The sequence below is a fragment of the Schistocerca piceifrons genome, chromosome 3 (assembly GCF_021461385.2).
Source record: "Schistocerca piceifrons isolate TAMUIC-IGC-003096 chromosome 3, iqSchPice1.1, whole genome shotgun sequence".
In the NCBI taxonomy this organism is placed as follows: domain Eukaryota; kingdom Metazoa; phylum Arthropoda; class Insecta; order Orthoptera; family Acrididae; genus Schistocerca; species Schistocerca piceifrons.
In genome coordinates, this window is record NC_060140.1 from 168,291,722 (window position 1) to 168,310,930 (window position 19,209).

A 19,209-nucleotide genomic window follows, 5' to 3' on the forward strand; every position below is an offset into this window, starting at 1 on the left:
TGATTTGTTAACTTCAATGACCATTGACGCTGTGGTATTGTTAAATTTAATCTTTATAATGACTCTGTTGATGATGTCAGGCCTGTTTGTAGCTATGAGATCTAAAATATTTCTATTGCATGTGAGACTCAAACCAGCTGCTCAAGGCAGTTTCCAGAAAATGCTTTCAGAAGAACTTCACAAGATTGCCTGTCCATAGCCCCTGCCGTGCATCTGTAGATGTCCTAGTCTATACTTGATAGGTTAAAGTCTCATCCAGCTAATATTGCATGACCTGTGTATTTACATGCTACTGACCATAAATTTCCTTTGAGTGAGTCTAGAACTGTTATGGCAGAATTGGGTGGCTGTTAAAAACATCCAACTGTTAACTTGGTCTCATGTAGGCCTGTTGTATGTGTCCAGATAACTTAACACACTCAAATTCCACCTCAAACGAGACAATATTTGTCAACTGCAATAAACGTTCCCCCTCCAATGTTATCTAATCTATCTTTCTGATACATGTTCCACAAGTTGCTAAATAATTCATGTGTATGCAGGAAAAGGCTTTTGATAGTTCGCTAGAAACATATGACTCCACAGAAGTTTCTCCTTTATTGGGATTTGGATAGTAAATAACATTTTTGTCTACTTTTGAACCATAGACCTTGAAATTGGTGGGGTGGCTTGCGTGCCTCAGTGATACAAATAGCCATACCATAGGTTCAACCACAGTGAAAGGGCAGACTAACTTGTTGTTTCTGAAAAGGGAAAGCAACCTTTTCAGTAGTTGCCCGAGCAACAGTCTGAATGACTGACTGATGCGGTCTTGTTAATATCAACCTAAAATGGCCTGGCTGTGCTGGTACTGGTGTAACTTTCCCCAAAGGCGTGCAGCTCTACTACTGCATAATTAAGTTATGTTCGCACTCTTCTGGGTAAAATATTCTGGATCTCGAGGAAGGGACTACTAAGGATGACATTGTCATCAGGAGAAACAAATCTGGCATTCTTTGTATCAGGCCATGGAATGTTAAATCCCTTAATTAGTAAGTGGTTTAGAAAATTTAAAAAGGGAAATGGATGTATTGAAATTAGATATAGTGACAGCTAGTGAATTTCGGTGGCAGGAGGAATAAGACTTCTAGACAGGTGAATACAGGTTTATAAGTACAAAATCAAATAGGGGTAATGCATGAGAAGGTGGAACACCAGAAGTTTTCAGACTGATTATATAATATGGTAAGGTAGAGATTTTGGCACCAGAAGTTTTCAGACTGATTATATAATATGGTAAGGTAGAGATTTTGGAACCAAATTTTAAGTTGTAAGACATTTCCAGGGGAAGATGTGACCTTTGACCACAGTTTATTGGTTATGAACTGTACATTAAAACTGAAGAAATTGCAAAAAGGTAGGAAATTATGGAAATGGACTCCTGATAAGTTGAGGGAACCAGAGGTTGTAGAGTGTTTCAACAAGAGTATTAGGCAATGATTGATTAGAGCTGGGGAAAAGAATCCAGTAAAAGACAAACGGGTAGTTTTGAGAGATGAAATATTGAAGGCAGCGGAGGATGAAATGGGTAAAAAGACAAGGCCGAGTAGAAATCCTTGTATAACACAGGAGAGAGAGAATTTAATTGATGAAAAGAGAAAATATAAAAATGCAACAAATGAAGCAGGCAAAACAGAATACAAACCTCTAAAAAATTAGACTGGCCAGGATGTGCAAAATGGCTAAGCAGGAATGGCTAGAGGGCAAACATAAGGATTTAGAAGCACATTTCACTAGGGGAAAGTTAGATATCACCTACAGGCAAATTAATGAGGGCTTTTGAGAAAAAGCAGCTGTATGAATATCAAGAGCTCGGATGGAAAACTGACCTCTCAGTGTAATAAGCCATGGTTGAAAAATACTGACATGAATTATGTACAGAAGAATGAAAAAAAAAAAAAACAGTAGAGGCCGACTTCCAACTTCGGGGAAGATCAGTTAGGATTCTGGAGAAATTTAGGAATGTGAGGAAGTACTATACCTACGACTTATCTTCGGAAATAGGCTAAGGAAAGACAAACCTATGTTTATAGCATTTGTAGATTCAGAGAAAGCGTTTGACCATGTTGACTGAAATACTCTCTTTTAAATTCTGAAGGTAGCAGGGGCAAAATACAGGAAGCAAAAGGCTGTTCGCAGCGTGTAGAGAAACCAGACATCAGTCAAGAGACATGTAAAGGAAGCAGTCTTTGGGAAGGGAGTGAGGCAGGGCTGTAGCTTGTCACCAAAGTTATTCAGTCTGTACATTGAGCGGGCAGTAAAGGAAACCAAAGAAAAATTTGGAGTGGGAATTAAAGTACAGGAAGAAGAAATAAAAACTTTGAGGTTTGATGACAACATTGTAATTCTGTCAGAGACAGCAAGGCACTTTCCATAAGTTGAATGGAATGAATGTCCTGAAAGGAGCTCATCAGATGAACACCAGCAAAAGCAAAACTGAAATAATGGAAACCAACCAAATTAAATCAGGTGATGCTAAGAGAATTCGATTAGGGAAGAGACACTTAAAGGAGTGGATGAGTTTCATTATTTGGGCAGAAGAATAACTGATAATGGCAGAATTATTGAGAATATAAGATGTAGACTGGCAATAAGTCTTGTCTGGAAGTACAGTGTGTACATGAAGCCCAGGAACACTTTCAGTTATCTACTGAATGAGAACCAAACTTTGTACAAATATCATACATGTAATTGTTGAATCCAGGGTACAAAGCATCCACATGAATGCATTGAATTTGAGCGTGATTCCCCAAAGGTAAATGTTTTTTGTGCCTTTTCATGTTGAAAACTGCACGGGCCATTCTTCTTCTCTGAGAGCACTGTCGCTGGATATTCCTACTTGGACATCTTGCAGCAATGGCTGATGCCTCAAATGCAGGTGGACTCTCCGTTCATCTTTCAGCAGGATGGGGCTCACCCCGTTTTCATCATGAAGTTTGTTGGTACCTGAACACGGAGCTGCCACATCGGCGCATTGGCTGTGCTACAGAAGGGGACAGCTGTTTCATGAAATGGCCTTCCCCATCACCAGATGTCACGCCGTGTGACTTTTTTCTGTGGGGACACATTAAAGATCTGGTGTGTGTACTCCCTCTACCACGTGATGTAGCAGAGCTCTGGTAGAGAATATGGGAAGCAACTGCCACAGTCGACGATGCCATGCTGGGATGGATATGGCAAGAATTTGATTACTGTACTGACGTCCGCCGGGTCACTCATGGTTTGCATATTGACTGTTTGTAAAAAAAACTTCCATAATTTCTCTTCAAAATGCAATATGTATGACATCTGTACAATGTTTAGTTCTTGTGCAATAAATAATTGAAAGTGTTCCCAGACTTCATGTACACTCTGTATTTGTATATAGTCTTGCCATGTATGGTAGTGAAACCTGGGCTATAAGCAGTTTAAACAAGGAGAGAATAGAATCTTTCGATATGTCGTGCTACAGAAGAGTGCTGAAGATGGGAATGATAGGTAGACGAGTAGATCACATGACTAATGGGGAGGCGAAAAGAAATTTGTCTGTCAGCCTGATTAGAAGAAGGGGTCAGTTGATAGGACACATTCTGAGAAATCGAGGAATTAGCAGTTTAGTATTGCAGGGAAGAGCGTGTGTGTGTGTGTGTGTGTGTGTGTGTGTGTGTGTTTGGGGAGGGTGTTAAAAATTGCAGAGGGAGAACAAGAGATGACTGCAGTAAGTAGATTCAAGGATGTAAGTCGCTGTAATGATAAACCAGTCTTCGGATTGAAGACCACAACAACAGTTTTGATTTGCTTATTGTAGTTAAATGTGCAGTCCACAAACTTGTGACAAGGAAATGTGAGCCTGACCTGTATTAAATTCAAGTGCCTGATTAATGGCCATTCCATAGCATGGTTTTAAGATGATAGTCCACAGGTTTGTAACCAAATGCCTATATATTTGGCTGTCTCCACCTAGATGCACAATACAAAATCAAAAATATTAATAGGTTGAGTTCAGCTGCAGGTGGTGCACATGACTTTTATTCATGATGGTTAATGATGCCATGAAGGTTATCTGACTGCGGAATTGAAATGAAAGCCACATATGCATGAATTAGCAGACAGTCCAGTGGTGGCAAGTCATCATTAGTTGTCCAGAAAAATTTGCTGCAGCATGTCTTTGTAAGGCGACCCAGTAACAGAAGGTAAATCGTGACAAACAGCAAACACGTTCAAGTAGTGAGGAGCCACATTTCCAAGCGTAGTTGAAGATGTTTGCCTTGGAAAACTGTTATTCATTGTAGACATATCTACAAGCTACTTAATGATGATACTATTATTAATATTATTATTACTATTGCCATTATTATTACTTAAATGAAGTGTGTCCAGACCAGCTATCCTGATTGGATTTCCAAAATAATTCCAGGTATATATCAGGATAGTTTCTAACAACAGGCCATGGGTGTCACTTCACCAATTTCTTGCTTGTGATGACTAATTTAAACTAACGTTTTATGCAACCATGTTATAGTAGTTGGTGTTAACACTTTGTACACATTTCTCTACCCAAGACTGCAAGGCAGCCGTATGCTGTGAAACCATTAAAAGTAATTCTTGATGAATACAAATACCACTATGATTTACTAAACTTGATATTCTTGATCACGGAGCATTACCAGAGTTAAAAGTCATGCTGGTTGATTATTTCACTATAGTAAGTTGGCACATTTATTAAGTCATTGGATTTTTCCTGATATTTTAAATGTCTTAGTTTAATTTTAGAATAATTCCTCAAACCTTACCGTCAGCTCTAATGATCTTTCCTGTCCTTTTCTTTTTTACCAGAAGTGCTTCACGTGTAAAACACCTTGTTTTAATGTAGGCTAGAGTTGTTTGCAATATCAGTCCTAATTCGTGATTTCCCAGTTCCTTGTGTTTTTTGTCATATACCCTCTGTAATATGAGTACTGTTTGGAGTGTGATTCGTTGACTACCTAAAATTTTTTGTTGCTGCCATTTTTTTAAAAAATTTCTTATCTCTCCTTATTTATGAATATTTAATCAGTTATTGTTTATATTTTTAATGCATGTGAGGACATCTGATTGTGCCTCCATAGAGTATATAGGTGAACATTAATAAAACCAACAAATTGCAGGGACAGATTCCTGACTGGAAATGGAGGTAAAAGGTCCTATGAAGATGTGTCTGGATTTGCATCGTTGCTGATGAATGACAGTTTCCCTGACCACATGCCATGTGTTCCTTGTGCATTGCAAATTGTGTGTTTGATGCAGTTTACTTTAAGTAGCAGAATGGTCTGGTATTCATGTTGGGAACAAGCCGAGGCGAATTGTCATTTGACAGTGCCGTGTACTATGGCAACAATGCATTTCTGGACACTTGTTCATAGGATCTTTCCTCCATTTCCAGTCAGGAATCTGTCCCTGCAGTTTGTCGGTTTTATTAACGTCTGCACTGTATAGTGATGAAGTAATACAGTGCCATAGTTGTTCTATATTTTATTCAATTCGGTGTGTAATTTCCAGTTTAACTTGTTGATGTATGATTGTATGTTGCTTATATGTAAGACCTGACATCGTCATGTTGCAGAGGTAAGCCATCTGATATATTTGGTAAAGCTTTTTAACTGTCTTGATTACAATAATATACTAATTTACAATTTATAAAAATATAAATAATGCATTAATTTACAATTTATGACCAATTGTAAAGTAATGTATTATTGCAATCAAGGCAATTAAGTTTTTTTTTAAAAAAAATATAGCGCTTAACTGAGTTTGCTGTTAATTCCATTGTCATATTTTTTGCCTTCGACTACATTACTTTCACTTTTGTGTTTGGTAAATATTTCTGCCATTTACGGTATGTCTAGTGGTGAAGTTATTAACATGTAATTTTTTGGACAGTATTTGTTTTTAATACCCTCTGTTCTTTCATTTCAAACACTGTTGTTTGCCACATTTTGGAATTCTGATCGTGTTTTGTGAATTCATTTGTTACTTAAGTTTGTTGATGAGAGGTTGTTACATAGTTGTATTGGCCTTCTCTTGTCCTAATATTTTCCATGGTGAGTAATCCATTGATCAACACTAATAACAGCGCTGTATATAATTCACTAAGCATGATATTCTTGACCACGGAGCATTACCATAGTTAAGTCATTTTGGGTGCAGACTGGACTAACTGGAACATGCTCTGTGACATTGCAAGAAGTCTCCTTACACTGTGGATATCCTCGGGACAAGTCCTGTTGAAGAATGTGACAGGCTTGGGCAGTATTGTCTCCACCATCTTGTGGAAAGCATGCAAAGGAGAATCCAAGCATATTACGATGCAGGAGCTGAAGTAACACAGTACTTTGGTGGCTTGTGGATGCGAGTATATTTCTGCCATGTTGCTTGTATGTAATGTCAGCAACAAACTAAAAGCATGAAGCCATGTGGTGCAATTTTTTACACAGCAGAGTAACACGTAGTAAGAGTCAGATTCAAATCTTTCTCCTAAAAATCTTGGTTTAAGGGCCACAGTTGTAATGTAATTGAGCTTGAGACTTCTGAAGGCCTGATTATGCAGAGCATTATTGGCTGTTTTTGTAGAGGTAGTAGTAGTAGTAGCAGCAGCAGCAGCAGCAGCAGCAGCAGCAGCAGGAGCAGGAGCAGTTTCTCTCCTTGAATCATGTTACAGTGTTGTCTGTGTTATGCAAAGTAAATGGATGGTTCACACATCCAGAATATAAACATGAACTGCTCAAAAAAAGTTTTGTACTGCTTGTATATATCTCAATTTGTGTGGGATTAGGCTCAAGGAGGGCAGAGAATGAAACAATAATGCTTACAAAAGCAAAGAAAAATAAATTACTATGAAATAAAAACAAAACAATAACCAAAATGAGCACAATCGGCAGAAAGTACAGACCTTTGAATATAAGTGAAATCAAAATCTGCTGATGGAAACATTTAATACTACGTTACTGCAGCCCTTGCGTTGTAACATGCTTGGGTTCTCCTTTGCATGCTATCCACAAAATTGTGAAGCCTGTCCCATTCTTTGTCAGGAGTCGTCCTGAGGTTATCCATAGTGTAAGGAGATTTCTTGGTGTCGCAGTGCATATTCCAGTTAGTCCAGTCGATGCCCAGTTGGATTCATGTTAGCATATACAACAGACCATTCCATTCAGTTGGTTTTGCCTCATCAATAGTGGTTGAATGTTTTAATTATGCCACTGTACGAATTTGGCAGGCAATGTCTTGTGTCAGCAAACTACACCCTGAACGTTGTACACAAGTCACATTGTCCCATTCATACTGGGAAACACAGTACACAATTTTACTGAATTGTTATGAGGATTCAGGTTCACTTTTATTTCTGTTACACAGCAATTTCCTGTGGTCAAAAGATTATTAAGAAGTGCGTTTTTGATGATAAAAAAAAAAAAAAAACAAAAAAAAAAAAGACTATTCAATCTATGAGGGTGAGGGTAGTGCAATGACAGGAAATTATATCTTAACCGTCTACTGACTTCACAGTCATAGATTGGACTAAGATGGGTGCAGGCATCACTTGTACCTGTGTTGAACAAAACACCTTGATTTAGCATTTGCTTGAAGTGAATTAGGGTGCAAAGTAAGACTTTAAATCAGCATGGCAAGATGAGAATGAATCTTGCTCCTTTATCACTTGTCAACTTGTTAAATTTGTGCATGATGTGGACCACTCTGTCATATCACGCACTTTAAGATGATTTGTCTAATTACATTGAAACTTATGTTACTGTGGGGAAACTCTACATTCACATGATGTCAGTTAGTGTGTGTTTAAAATTAGTTGCGACTTCTGGCGTTTGGCTACCTGGAGGGGGACGTGACGCCGTTGCCTGGGTAACACCAATTGCAAGCTGGCTTTCCCTGCCACGCAGCCAGCTATTCGGCTGGTAAAGCGCCCCTGTTGCCACACTGTGTGTAAACAAAACCATGTGGTGTCACACATAAATGAATCAATGTTTGTCAGCTCTCATAGTAAAGTATTTCTGCTGTTGAAGTGTTCTGTATTCGTCAGGTATTGTGAACATGTGTTTTGTGTTGGCAGTGCAGTAATGACAACAGTGCAGTACATCTGAATACGAGATTTGCAGTAAAAGTGTCGTCCGAGAACACGTTCATTGGCCAGGAAGATAATGTTCTGCTGCAAGGGATTCTTCGGAATTCGACAATAGTAATGGACAAAACTCCATACCACTCTGTTGTGATGCATAATACTCCAACAATGCAGTGGATGAAGCGGATGTTTTCTCTGGGCACAAAGAAATGTTCCATGAGATAAAAGTTTAACCTAGCATGTATAAGCCGAAACTTCATCTACCGTGTCGACGAAGTGGCTAATAGGACAAAGTTTAATCAGGCTTCATCCGCATCATGCTCGTTTAAATCTGACAGAGTATATCGGCCTAGGTGAAAAGTAATGTGTCAAGAAACAGAAACAAGTTTACGCTCAGTGAGATTGAAATGCTGATAAAAGGAGCCACTGCAAATGTTACACAACAGTGCTGGTCAGCCAATACCAAGAAGTTGGCTGAGGAGACACTGATTCGTTAAGGACTGTGACGAGTTTTGAAGAATATGTAATGTTTCCTGTTGTCATGTTAAAATCTGCTTCTCTTGTTAAAACACAGCCGAGTTTGGAAATATTCACCTCACTAACACTGTAATGCAGTTGAAACGGCAACAGAATCCTGAAATAGTGTATTATTAAACTAACAACCGAGTGCAAGTCAGGTCAATATTTATGAAACAGAAAATTCTAAGTATAAAAGTAAAGATGTAACTTCTTCACTTGTAACGTTACAAAACCCACAGCAGTTATCATTTCACCATGGCCTTCAATTACATTATTTATTTGGAAAAATCTGTAGTCTCTTGAAAATTGCTGTAGATATGGAAATTCCGCATATTAATCGTTTTGCAAAACAGTCTCGTTTTAGTTATCATTTGCCAAAATCTTGTTTTGATATCACAAAACATTTATGAGATATGAGGAATTGATGAATATTTCATTTTAGTAATGTTGGAGCGCTGTATGCACATTTAATTTTCTCAAGATTGGAAACAGACAGTGATATCCTGGCAAGTTTAAAGAGTAATTCAATATATTATCTACATTTAATACACAGCAACATGTAACCTAACATACATCAAACACAAATTCATAGAGGCATCCATTTTTCACTGCAAATTAAGAATTTCTTGCAGTAATGTACCTACTACCAAAATATCACAATAACTGTGACTATTAATGAAATGATATGTGGTTCTTCATGAAGCTGACGACTTAAACTGTAGGATGTGTGAGAATGAGAGTTTATTACTGAATAGTTTGTTTGAGAAAGAGTGCAGATCGACCAGCTTGCTGTTAATGCAGTCGAGTGACCATGCCAGGTTCCGCACCGAGTGGGACTGGCATTATCCTGTGTTCATCTGCTGATGTGCGTTACACATGCTGGCAACTATGCTACCCTCCACTCGCTCCCTGCTGAACTATCAGAAGTCGCAACTTATTTTAAACACACTATAGGTTATACAGCATCTTTTGAACTTCAGCAGCAATATTTGTTTTCACACATGATCATTTATGTAATCATTGTTCTGCTGCATGTATTTTTATTGTTATGTTTTATTATTAGAATCGTTTCACACTCATCATCAGAGACTGTGTTTCCGGTCTATCCTCTCAAGCGTTGTATATGCTTATTCAAAATAATAGATAACTTTTATATACATAGACAGGTAATGTAGAATCAATAGTTTTGCTACGAATTTATGGCATTATGGTTTTCATAGCATTTAAGTTACAAGTTTATCTTACTTTGTGGAGGAAGTTTATCTTATTTGATCCTTTTTACTTTTAAGTACTCATAAATTGGTTAAAAATTGTCATGGATTCATCTCTGCTGGCAAAAATTATCAATAGTAAAATTTTGCATTTTTTCCTTGCATAGTGTTCTATTGTGACCAGTGGAGTATCATTGTTATGTAACCATGTTTAAATTTCTTAACTTGTACCATTATCACATTTTTTTCCTTATTTTCAGCTGACATGCCCAGTGGTCGAACATTAGAACGCAATGGAAAGATTGGGGATCATAGAAGACATTCAAATGCATCATATACTAGGTCTGATGGCTCTGGGAGTGACATAGAAGGAGGAAATATGGAGAACACTGCAGACACAGTATCACGTAACAAGCATTCAAAACATTACAGCAAAGCAAAAGCTTCAGTGAAGAAGAGTCATAAAAGACGACGTTCTCGTGAAAAATCAGTGTCTGTTGACAATACTATTTTGTCTGTGGCATCGTCTGTGGTAAAACCATTAGTGGAATATTCAGATGTATCATCAGAAGCTCTATCTGGACCAGAAGCCGGTGAAATTCAAAGTGACGATAGTGCTCGTGTCAGTTTAAGTGAAGGTGAAGTAAGTCCTCCCACTGGTAAGTCCTCCCACCGCCGCAAGCACAGCAGGAGGGGAAGTAAAGATGATGCTTCGAAATCTTATAAGCACCACTCGGAGCACAAAATCACACAGTCACATGCATCTCCCTCGAGACGGAGCCCCAGTAGAAAAGCTTCAACACCCCATTCACCTTCACCCCAGACACTTAAGAGTGTTAAAAGAAGGGACCACCAGCGTTCTCTTTCACCATTGGCAATGAAAGAATTGCGGCATTGTAAACGTCAAGAACAATCCCCTGTATTAGATAAACGTGTAGATGGTGTTAGAGACATTTCCCCCTCATCAGCGTTAGAAGTGTATAGAAAGATAAAAGATGAAATGCGCAGCTCAAGTGGTAGGCATCGATCTCCTAGTTCTACAAGAAAAAAAGAAAAGAGGCACAAACGTGATAAAGTTGATAAACGAAGAGGAAGCCGAAAATCGAGCAGGAGTCCAGCATCAAGCACTGGAAGGAAGAAAAAGAAGAAACGATACAGAAAATCTAGCCCTGAGGTGTTCCATCGTGAAAGGGTCCTTTCACACTCACCTACAAGAAGGGAAGGAAGCTTTGGCTCTCCTGATGAAGATCTAATACAGCGAAGGCAACCATCTTGGACACGACTGCCTCCAAATGAAATGGAAGGAGCTATATCACCTCCAAGGAAAGCAAAGAACACAGTGTGTTCACCTGAATCTCCTCCTTTTATTAGAAGTCCTACCAGTCCGCGGAATAAGGAATGCAGTGACATGGATATCGATCCATCAGATTCTGAACGTAGCCCATCCCGGCGGTCTGTAACGCCATCACATACGACACCAAGGGTAATGAGACGAGCTCGGACTCCTATCTCATCCCCACATACACCTCCCTTGCCACCAAAAGCATATGAGAAATTAGCATCTTCAAGGTTAGCAGATAGTGATAATACAAGTTGTAGGCAGTCCCCCAGCATAACTGATAGACGGTTGAACACTCATTCAAGATGCACTTTATCTCCAACGGAACGCTCACATACAAGATCGAAGCCAGTTATGATTGATGACGATGATAGACGTGAACATTGGCCTTCCCACTCCCATGCCAGTTCACCGAGAACTATGGGTCATTCCCGTACTCCAAGTCATCATCCTAGTCGTAGAAGTGTTAGTCCATCATACCACAAGAGAAGAAAATCTTCACAAAGGGAGAGAGAGAAAACCAGATCTCATCGGCGAGAGAAGGATCGGGATCGTAGTTCCCACAAGACGAGGAGTCGAAGGTCTAGAAGCAGATCACCAATAGCAAGGTATGTGAATATAAATGTTAATGTTCTTTACTTATTTAGGAGTACATTGTGTTGTTTAGTTTATGCCTGTGCGGGAAAAAAATTTAGAATTATTCAAAATTTAGATTTGTATTTGCATATAAAATGCTATGCAGTGTAAAGAAATTTTGTCTCAATATTTCAAGACTGATCAGAGACAGTGTAATTGAAAAAGTGAAAGGGAAAAATAAAAACAAGTAAGGAATAATGAACAGTGCTTAAAAAAAATTTTTTTTTCTTCTGATGTGAGTCGGTTAGTCCCAGAATGAAATTCTGTGACACAAAATAAGCATCTGAAGTAAATGCATTTCATCACATTGATGTCTCCAATATAGTAAATTACCATAATGGCAAATGCAATCAAGCAGAGCCTTTGTAAGGTGTGGAGGATCTTATGTTTACAGATAAGCATGCTGTTCACACGATTTTGTAAGAATTTTGTGCAGTATATTACTTGCATATGCTAGTTGTCATGGACAGTAAAGCTCTTTGAATGCTGTGTGTTATAATAAGAAGGAAAATGTATGTGATTAGTTTTGCTCAGGTTTATTGCCAATGACCTGGTTTCAGACTGGTTCAGGATTGCTTAAACAAGTTGACCTTCAGGTAGATGGAAGATTTGGTGCTCTATCACAGTGTTCGAATTATCAGTAAACTTGACATTTTTGGAAAAGGATATAAGAAGTCAGCAACAAATAAAAAATTGCCACTGAACCTTCCCGTAATCATCTTTTGGTTTTGCCTGTGTTTCTTATCAGCGTTGAAGTAATATCTCCAGTTCTGTTTGTACAGTTGACTCTCGTCTCTCATTATATCAAGTTGTTATGATTTTATTACAAAATTAGTTGACTTTGAAGCTGAAATAAAGCTTTCAGTAGTTCTTAGTTACATTGCTTAATATTTCATGATACTTTTGTAATCTGTTGAGGTACCTAAATGAGGTGAGGTTCCTGATTGGAACTACTGTTGTAGATAGAACACAATTCTTCTTAACTAAGCAGTAAGGAAATAAGAAGGAAATGACTATGAAGAGTAAACTAAATCGTAATAATTAAGATACTGCAAATTTTAATAGATGGAGTGGAGAATGGTAAAGCAGAGAATAGAAATGTAGACAGGCAGAGACTGCAGGAGTGAAGTTCAGGGTGTGAAGAAAGATACCTGCAGTTACCAGATTGGGGTAAATTGTGTGTATGCTTCCAGATTACCAGAGCCACAGAAAACAAATTCTAGGTATGATTCTGCAACTGTTTTGCTATGTAAGTAATTTCCATGTAGATTCTTTAAGATATTTTTTATTCTATATGACATGTTTGTGTACAATGTTTGTTAGATGCTGTAAACAAAATAAAAAGAAATACAATGAGAGAAAATGTGCATACATTACTAGCATAGCTACCTTTGCCTTCCTACATGAGATGCCTGTTCATTGACATGGAACTTTGTTTAGGGAGTTGTATGTTTTGGTTGGTGGAACTACATTCTTTCTCTGTTGATAAAATTTACGCTTACTATTGTATGTTTGATGGCATGAACCAAAACATGTTAAGAAATAAAATATCGTGAAGCAGTGCAGGCTGATTATTTTTTTTTTTTTTAATCTATTTTTATTTGCAGCATTGAACTTGATCTGATACAGGTGGAGCTTAAAGTGTTTGGTTTTGTTGTTTCAGATGTCGCTTTTTTTTCACAGGGTACGTTGGACGCCGTCACGGTCACGCAGCCGCAGTATGCACCGACGACGGCGTCCTTCGAGGTCTCGATCACGTACTCCACCTCGTTTGCGCCGCTGGAGTCGTTCACCAAGCTACCACACACGTAATGTGCGTGGCTCTAAGAGACCGCGCTCACGCTCGCCGAGGCCTATGACGCCGCCACGAAAATCGTACAAGACCAGGAGTCCAATGACGAAAAGCCCTAGGACTCCGAGAAGTCCTATTTCTTCATCTGGTGCAAGTGTGAAGGACCTGCGTGATGCAAAAATGAGTGAAACTAGCCTTTTTGCAGAACTTGTGAAAGACAAAAACACTCGTGAGTTAGCTATGAAGAGACTTGCACAGTTAAAGGAAAAGACTGCTAATAGGGACAGTGAAGTTGAAGAGATAATCATCTTGGACAAAGATGAATCAAGCACTGATACTGTAGAAATAACAAAATCTGTTTCCTCACAGAGCAACCAGACTGCACAGACTGCTCCAGTCACTCAGACTTCACAAACTTCTCAAGCGCAACAGATGACACCGTCAACTCTCTCAGTTGTGACATCACAAGTGTCTTTGCCACCACTGCCACAGCAGCAACAGCAGGTTCCTCATCAAACACAAATTCCTCCACAAGTCCAGATTACTCAGCTGCCACTACCAGTGCACACTCAGCTGCCAAATGTTCCTTATGTCCCTGCAGCATCACAGTTAGATGTTAATACTATTCCTGTACCTTCAAATGATGCAGTAAAAATATCCCAGTTTCCACAGACTGACCCCATTCGTAACACCCCTACTGGTACACAGCAATCTGGAAATGCTAATGTTGGTCAGGCATTGCAGGATGCTGGCACAGGATTTGGTGGTAGTTTGGCAGTACTCCCTGCACAGAAAACTTCTGATGCCAATGTGCAGTCAGAGCAGCAGGCAGTGTGTCCTCCTTCAGATACTGTATCTCTTAATGTGGCACCTTCTGGTTATTTACCTCTCCACGGGCAGGAGCTTGCTGTTGTGACAGCTTCACCAAGAAACTCGACTGTGTTGCAGATTCCTACTCCTGCTGCCACTGCTCCTCCTTCAGTAAGTCATGCCACAAGTCAGCTGCCACAGGATCCTACCCAAGTTATTAAGGACCAGAAAGTGTTGAAGTTAGTGAATGAGGTACCATTAGTGCAGACAAAGCCTGTCTCATCTGACGTCAGTAGCTCGGCCAGCGGAGCAGGGCAAGTAAGCAAACCTGTTATGGCAGATGTTGGTCAGACTCAACAAGCAAAACATAAGGATCTCACAAAACTTCCAATGCCACCTGGTATTAACCAAAGTGACTTTGAGAGTATTGATTCACCTCCAAGTAGATCACCTACTCCAGAGCCAGTGAAACAGAAGGCACTTGGAATAAAGGATTTGCCAATGCCACCAGGTATTTATTAATAATACTACATTTGAAATATTAATGACAAATAAAATGTCATGAAAATCTAACTAAATTGCCTTGTGAATCTAGATTACACATGTTAGAAATTATCATTGTTTCAGAAATCAAGGATTTCTTAAATAGTGTGAAGTTGTTTCTTTTGATTTTATATCATATCAGATGCTCACAAACTTTTATAAATCATCTTTTTTAAATTATGACTTTAAAGTAATTGTGGATTTGTAAGTGGGATATTCTTTCCTATCAACATTTGTGTTGACATTATCATTGGCAACTTTTGCTGTACTTTCATTGCGCGTGCATGCACGTCTCTCTCTCTGTGTGTGTGGTGTGTGTGTGTGGTGTGTGTGTGTGTGTGTGTGTGAGTGTCAACGTCAACAGCACATGCTCTGGTATTCTTGCAAGTAGCATTCGTTTACACGCTATAGGTCTAAATGCTACACTAAATTAAAATTTACAGTTGTGACTAGAAAATGTCTGGTCCTACATTAACCTTACATTGGCTGCCCCAATTATACGTGTAGGAGGAACTTAGGTTTATATTGCCATTCTTTGAACAGAAGTCTTGAAGTATTGTATTTTTGTATCTGTGTAGGAGCAGTGATTAATAATGTAATGAGGTTTACCAGATTTGTTTCAAAACATTTTTCACAAACGTTTCACTTCTAAAACACGTGGCATTTTATTGAAACTGGTGTCTTTCTGGTTGGGATTAACACACAGAGGTGTAAAACTCAAATATATGTTTCTCTCTATTATTGGCTTATCGTATCCATCCCTCTAAGTATTAGACACAGGCAATAGCTTAGAACTAAGTTCAAACTGAAGCAGAGTTGTGCATTCTACATTATTTATATTTCTGTTTGTTTTTAACTTCCTTAGCAGAAATCCTATCTTTGTAGCATCCTACGTGGCCTTTGACAAGCAGTTTCTCTCAACTCAACAAGAGTTCTTCATAGGGCTAATAATTCTTTGTGGGCCAGCATTAGAATGAAGTACAGATTTAGATAACTTTAAACAATTTCTCACAGGTCGCACATCAGTGCAAAATTCTCAGCCATTTCTCATCTGACTTAAGCTTAAAAAAAGGTCTCTTTTTCATCCTTGAAAAAGGTCCTGAATTTCACACATTCTTTGAATGTCGAATCTTCAATAACATAAATTTTACATTGAGAGGTCTCTCTTAAAAATTCCAAAGTATCAATATTAATAAAAAATGGTTTTAAAACATTGTTTTCATTTTCTTCAAAATCAAAACTTGTTAATGTGATGTATAACACACTGCAAGTAACTGGCTGCTTCTTGTTTTGATGTTTCGATATGTTGGTCATTTACTAATTTCAAGATGACTGAGAATGTCATAGAACTATAAAACTGGTCTTCTCTTCTTTGCTTCAGAGATGTTCCAAAGTACCACTTACTGTCAAATAAATTAAAAAAAAGCAATATTGTTCACTATACAGCTGAGATGTGTGAATAATGTCGTCCTCAAAACTGTTGCTGAGCATCTTTGATGGGCATCGTCCTGCAAGGTGATGTACCATTTGATTAGTTCAAAGTTCTGCACTATTCACTTTACAGCTGTAGAGGAAATAGTTACAGGGTTGATATGTCTCTTAAAAATATCTTGTCATTCAACTTCCAGCCACCAAAAAAAAAACTGCTTTGAGTTCCTGTTTCTGAAGACCAATCGAATTCATTGTCTGTCATGATAACAGTGGGTCCCACATGAGTTCAAAGAGAATTTGCTGTCTGTTGTGCAGCATCAGTTACATGTTGCCGCGATGAAGTCGGAATTTTATTTCCATGTTTTGACATACAGACATTTATTCTTTCCAGAATTTACGCATGCCTTTCGGCACAAAAACTGGTGATATTCGTGAATGATGAAGGTGCCGTGCTATTGATTTCTGCTGCAGTTGAAAAATATGTTTCACTATCATTACTGTAAAATGACAGAAGTTCTGCACAGCTACTTTCTTCATGAAAAAGTAATGAACTACAATTGGAAAGGTTTCAGTGTGTCCTTTGTTGGAAACATCTAGAGAAACAATGATAATGAGAGTTGTTCAGCTTCTTAAACGTTTGCTCTTTACAATATGGACCTAGCACTAATTGAAATCAATTTCGTTACCTTGATGAGTCCACTTAAATATTTTTTGCAGCTTTTTGAATCAGGAAATAACAGTGAGGATAAATTGCTGCAGCATTCCACAGAAGCATCACCATGAATATGTTTAACTGAATGAAACACAGTGCAGGAAACATTATAAGATTTCTTTGGTAAGCCATGAGTAAACCTTGCGTCACTCATTAGTAAACTCAGTTTACAGTTTTGACTTTTGCTTGTTATTTCAACTTGTCATTTTATTAGTTTCGCCATCTGATGCCAAATCCTTTTGTAAAAATGCTCTACGAACAGTAAAATGCACATTAATGACAATCAGTTGTTTTGATCAACTTCCGAGTTGCTGCTGAATGTGAGGAAGTTCAGTGTAACAGCTGTTGACTGTGGGTGTGTCAACGTAGTTCTCTTTGGTGTGAAGGAAGAAATTTTAACTTCATCTGCGTTTACAATAGTACCTTTTGATTTAACACTCACACAGTGAACAAATTATATTATTATCGTTTTTGGTCTAATTGAGATTTTTATATATTCAGTTGAGCTTTTAGTTGAGAGTTGGGTTTTCACCAGGAAAACGGAGACAACCCCGCCTAAATTGGTGTGTTTGACAACCTTGAATGTAACTGGTGTCGCTGTCTTCAGGGATAATGATGAAATGTTTATGGACATGTTTGTTTGACAATACAACTTCACATGTTGTCCAAACAAACCAGTGGATGGCTGAATTTATCGACTTTAAATTTCCAACATCTCCCTCTCTGAATTTAAGTTTCTATCATTTTCCTCTACACTTGGATTTAGATTTTTTGTGGTTTCCTTAGAAAACTTGAAAAATGCTGGAATGTTTCCATTGAAATGGGCACAATAGATTCCCTTTCCCATCCTTAGCTCATCTGAGCTTGTGCTCTGGTTCTAATGACATTAAAATGTATTGTTAAAATACAACAATGGGTAGTCCAGAATGGAATAAAAGTAGTATTACGAATAGGATAGATTGCTACTCATCATGTAGAGGAGGCACTGAGTCACACATGGGCACAACAAGTACACAGTTTGGAGACCGTGGTCATGTGTGAGTGAGCTGTGCTTTCGTGACTCTGTGTGTGAAAAATCCAGGGTGGAATGTAACAATATTATGAAAAGGACAGTTGCTACTCACTATATAGCGCAGATGCTGAGTCACAGATAGGCACAATAAAAAGACTGTCACAAATGTAGCTTTCGGGCAGTAAGACCTTTGTCAAAATTAGACGAAAGACACACACTGCAGTCGTGCTGCGAGTTGTGTGTGTGTGTGTGTGTGTGTGTGTGTGTGTGTGTGTGTAGTCTAATTTTGACAAAGGCCTTACTGGCTGAAAGCTATATCCTTTTCATAATATTGTTATTGTTAAAATCTGTTGCTCCTTTTCTTCCAATGTTTGCATTGTTTCTATGTCCAGTGATACACCAGTAATCACTTGTTTATTCTGATACCTTTAGAAATTGAATGCAATGTTTAGAATAATTTTTCTGGGAGTATCTTTGCTAGCCCCCCCCCCCCCTCCCCCACCCCTAGCTCAGTTCTGTGTGACAAGAGACTTGGAGTATTAAGGAACTGATATTTCCTCATCTATTCAGAACATTTTAGAAATTGCTTCCTAAGAGCACATTTATCCATATCATTAGTGGAATATTTATTGTGAGGACTTTGCTTCTTCCTCTCATCTTCTTCCTTTTTTTTGGGGGAGATATTTAAATTTTGTTGTGCATAGTACAGTGTCCACCCTTATCAACTTAACTTTAACTGTTTGCCAGGATGTTCCATTGATAGCTTCCTAAGTATGCAAGAGAACTGCTGTGAAGTTGGGAAGTATGGAGAGGTACTGACAGAGGAGAAGCCGTAAGAATGAAGAATGAGTTGTCAGTTCTGCCTCGATAGTTCAGTCAATAAGACTATTGCCCATGAAAGACAAGATTCTGGGTAGGTTCCAGTCTGGCACACAGCTTTAATCTGCCAGGAACTTTCAAAGTAGCACTCACTCTCCCGCAGAGTAAAAAACTCATTCTGTTTGCATATAACTTTTTCCACAATTACTTTACATGTGCACCTCTTAGAACTGAGTGTCCAGTTCAAGTGACAGGATTGG

At 38.4% G+C, this 19,209-nt stretch overlaps 1 protein-coding gene across 2 annotated transcripts in view; it reads left to right on the forward strand.

Annotated features, from left to right (window-relative positions):
- Positions 1–19,209, forward strand: part of LOC124787636 (cyclin-dependent kinase 12) — a 76,085-nt gene that overhangs the window by 18,669 nt on the left and 38,207 nt on the right. For both annotated transcript variants that reach the window (XM_047254411.1, XM_047254410.1), the window contains exons 2-3: positions 10,116–11,802; positions 13,514–14,943. In XM_047254411.1, the coding sequence (XP_047110367.1) occupies positions 10,121–11,802; positions 13,514–14,943 (3,112 nt within the window). In that variant the 5' untranslated portion in view covers positions 10,116–10,120. The remainder of the gene's footprint in view (positions 1–10,115; positions 11,803–13,513; positions 14,944–19,209) is intronic.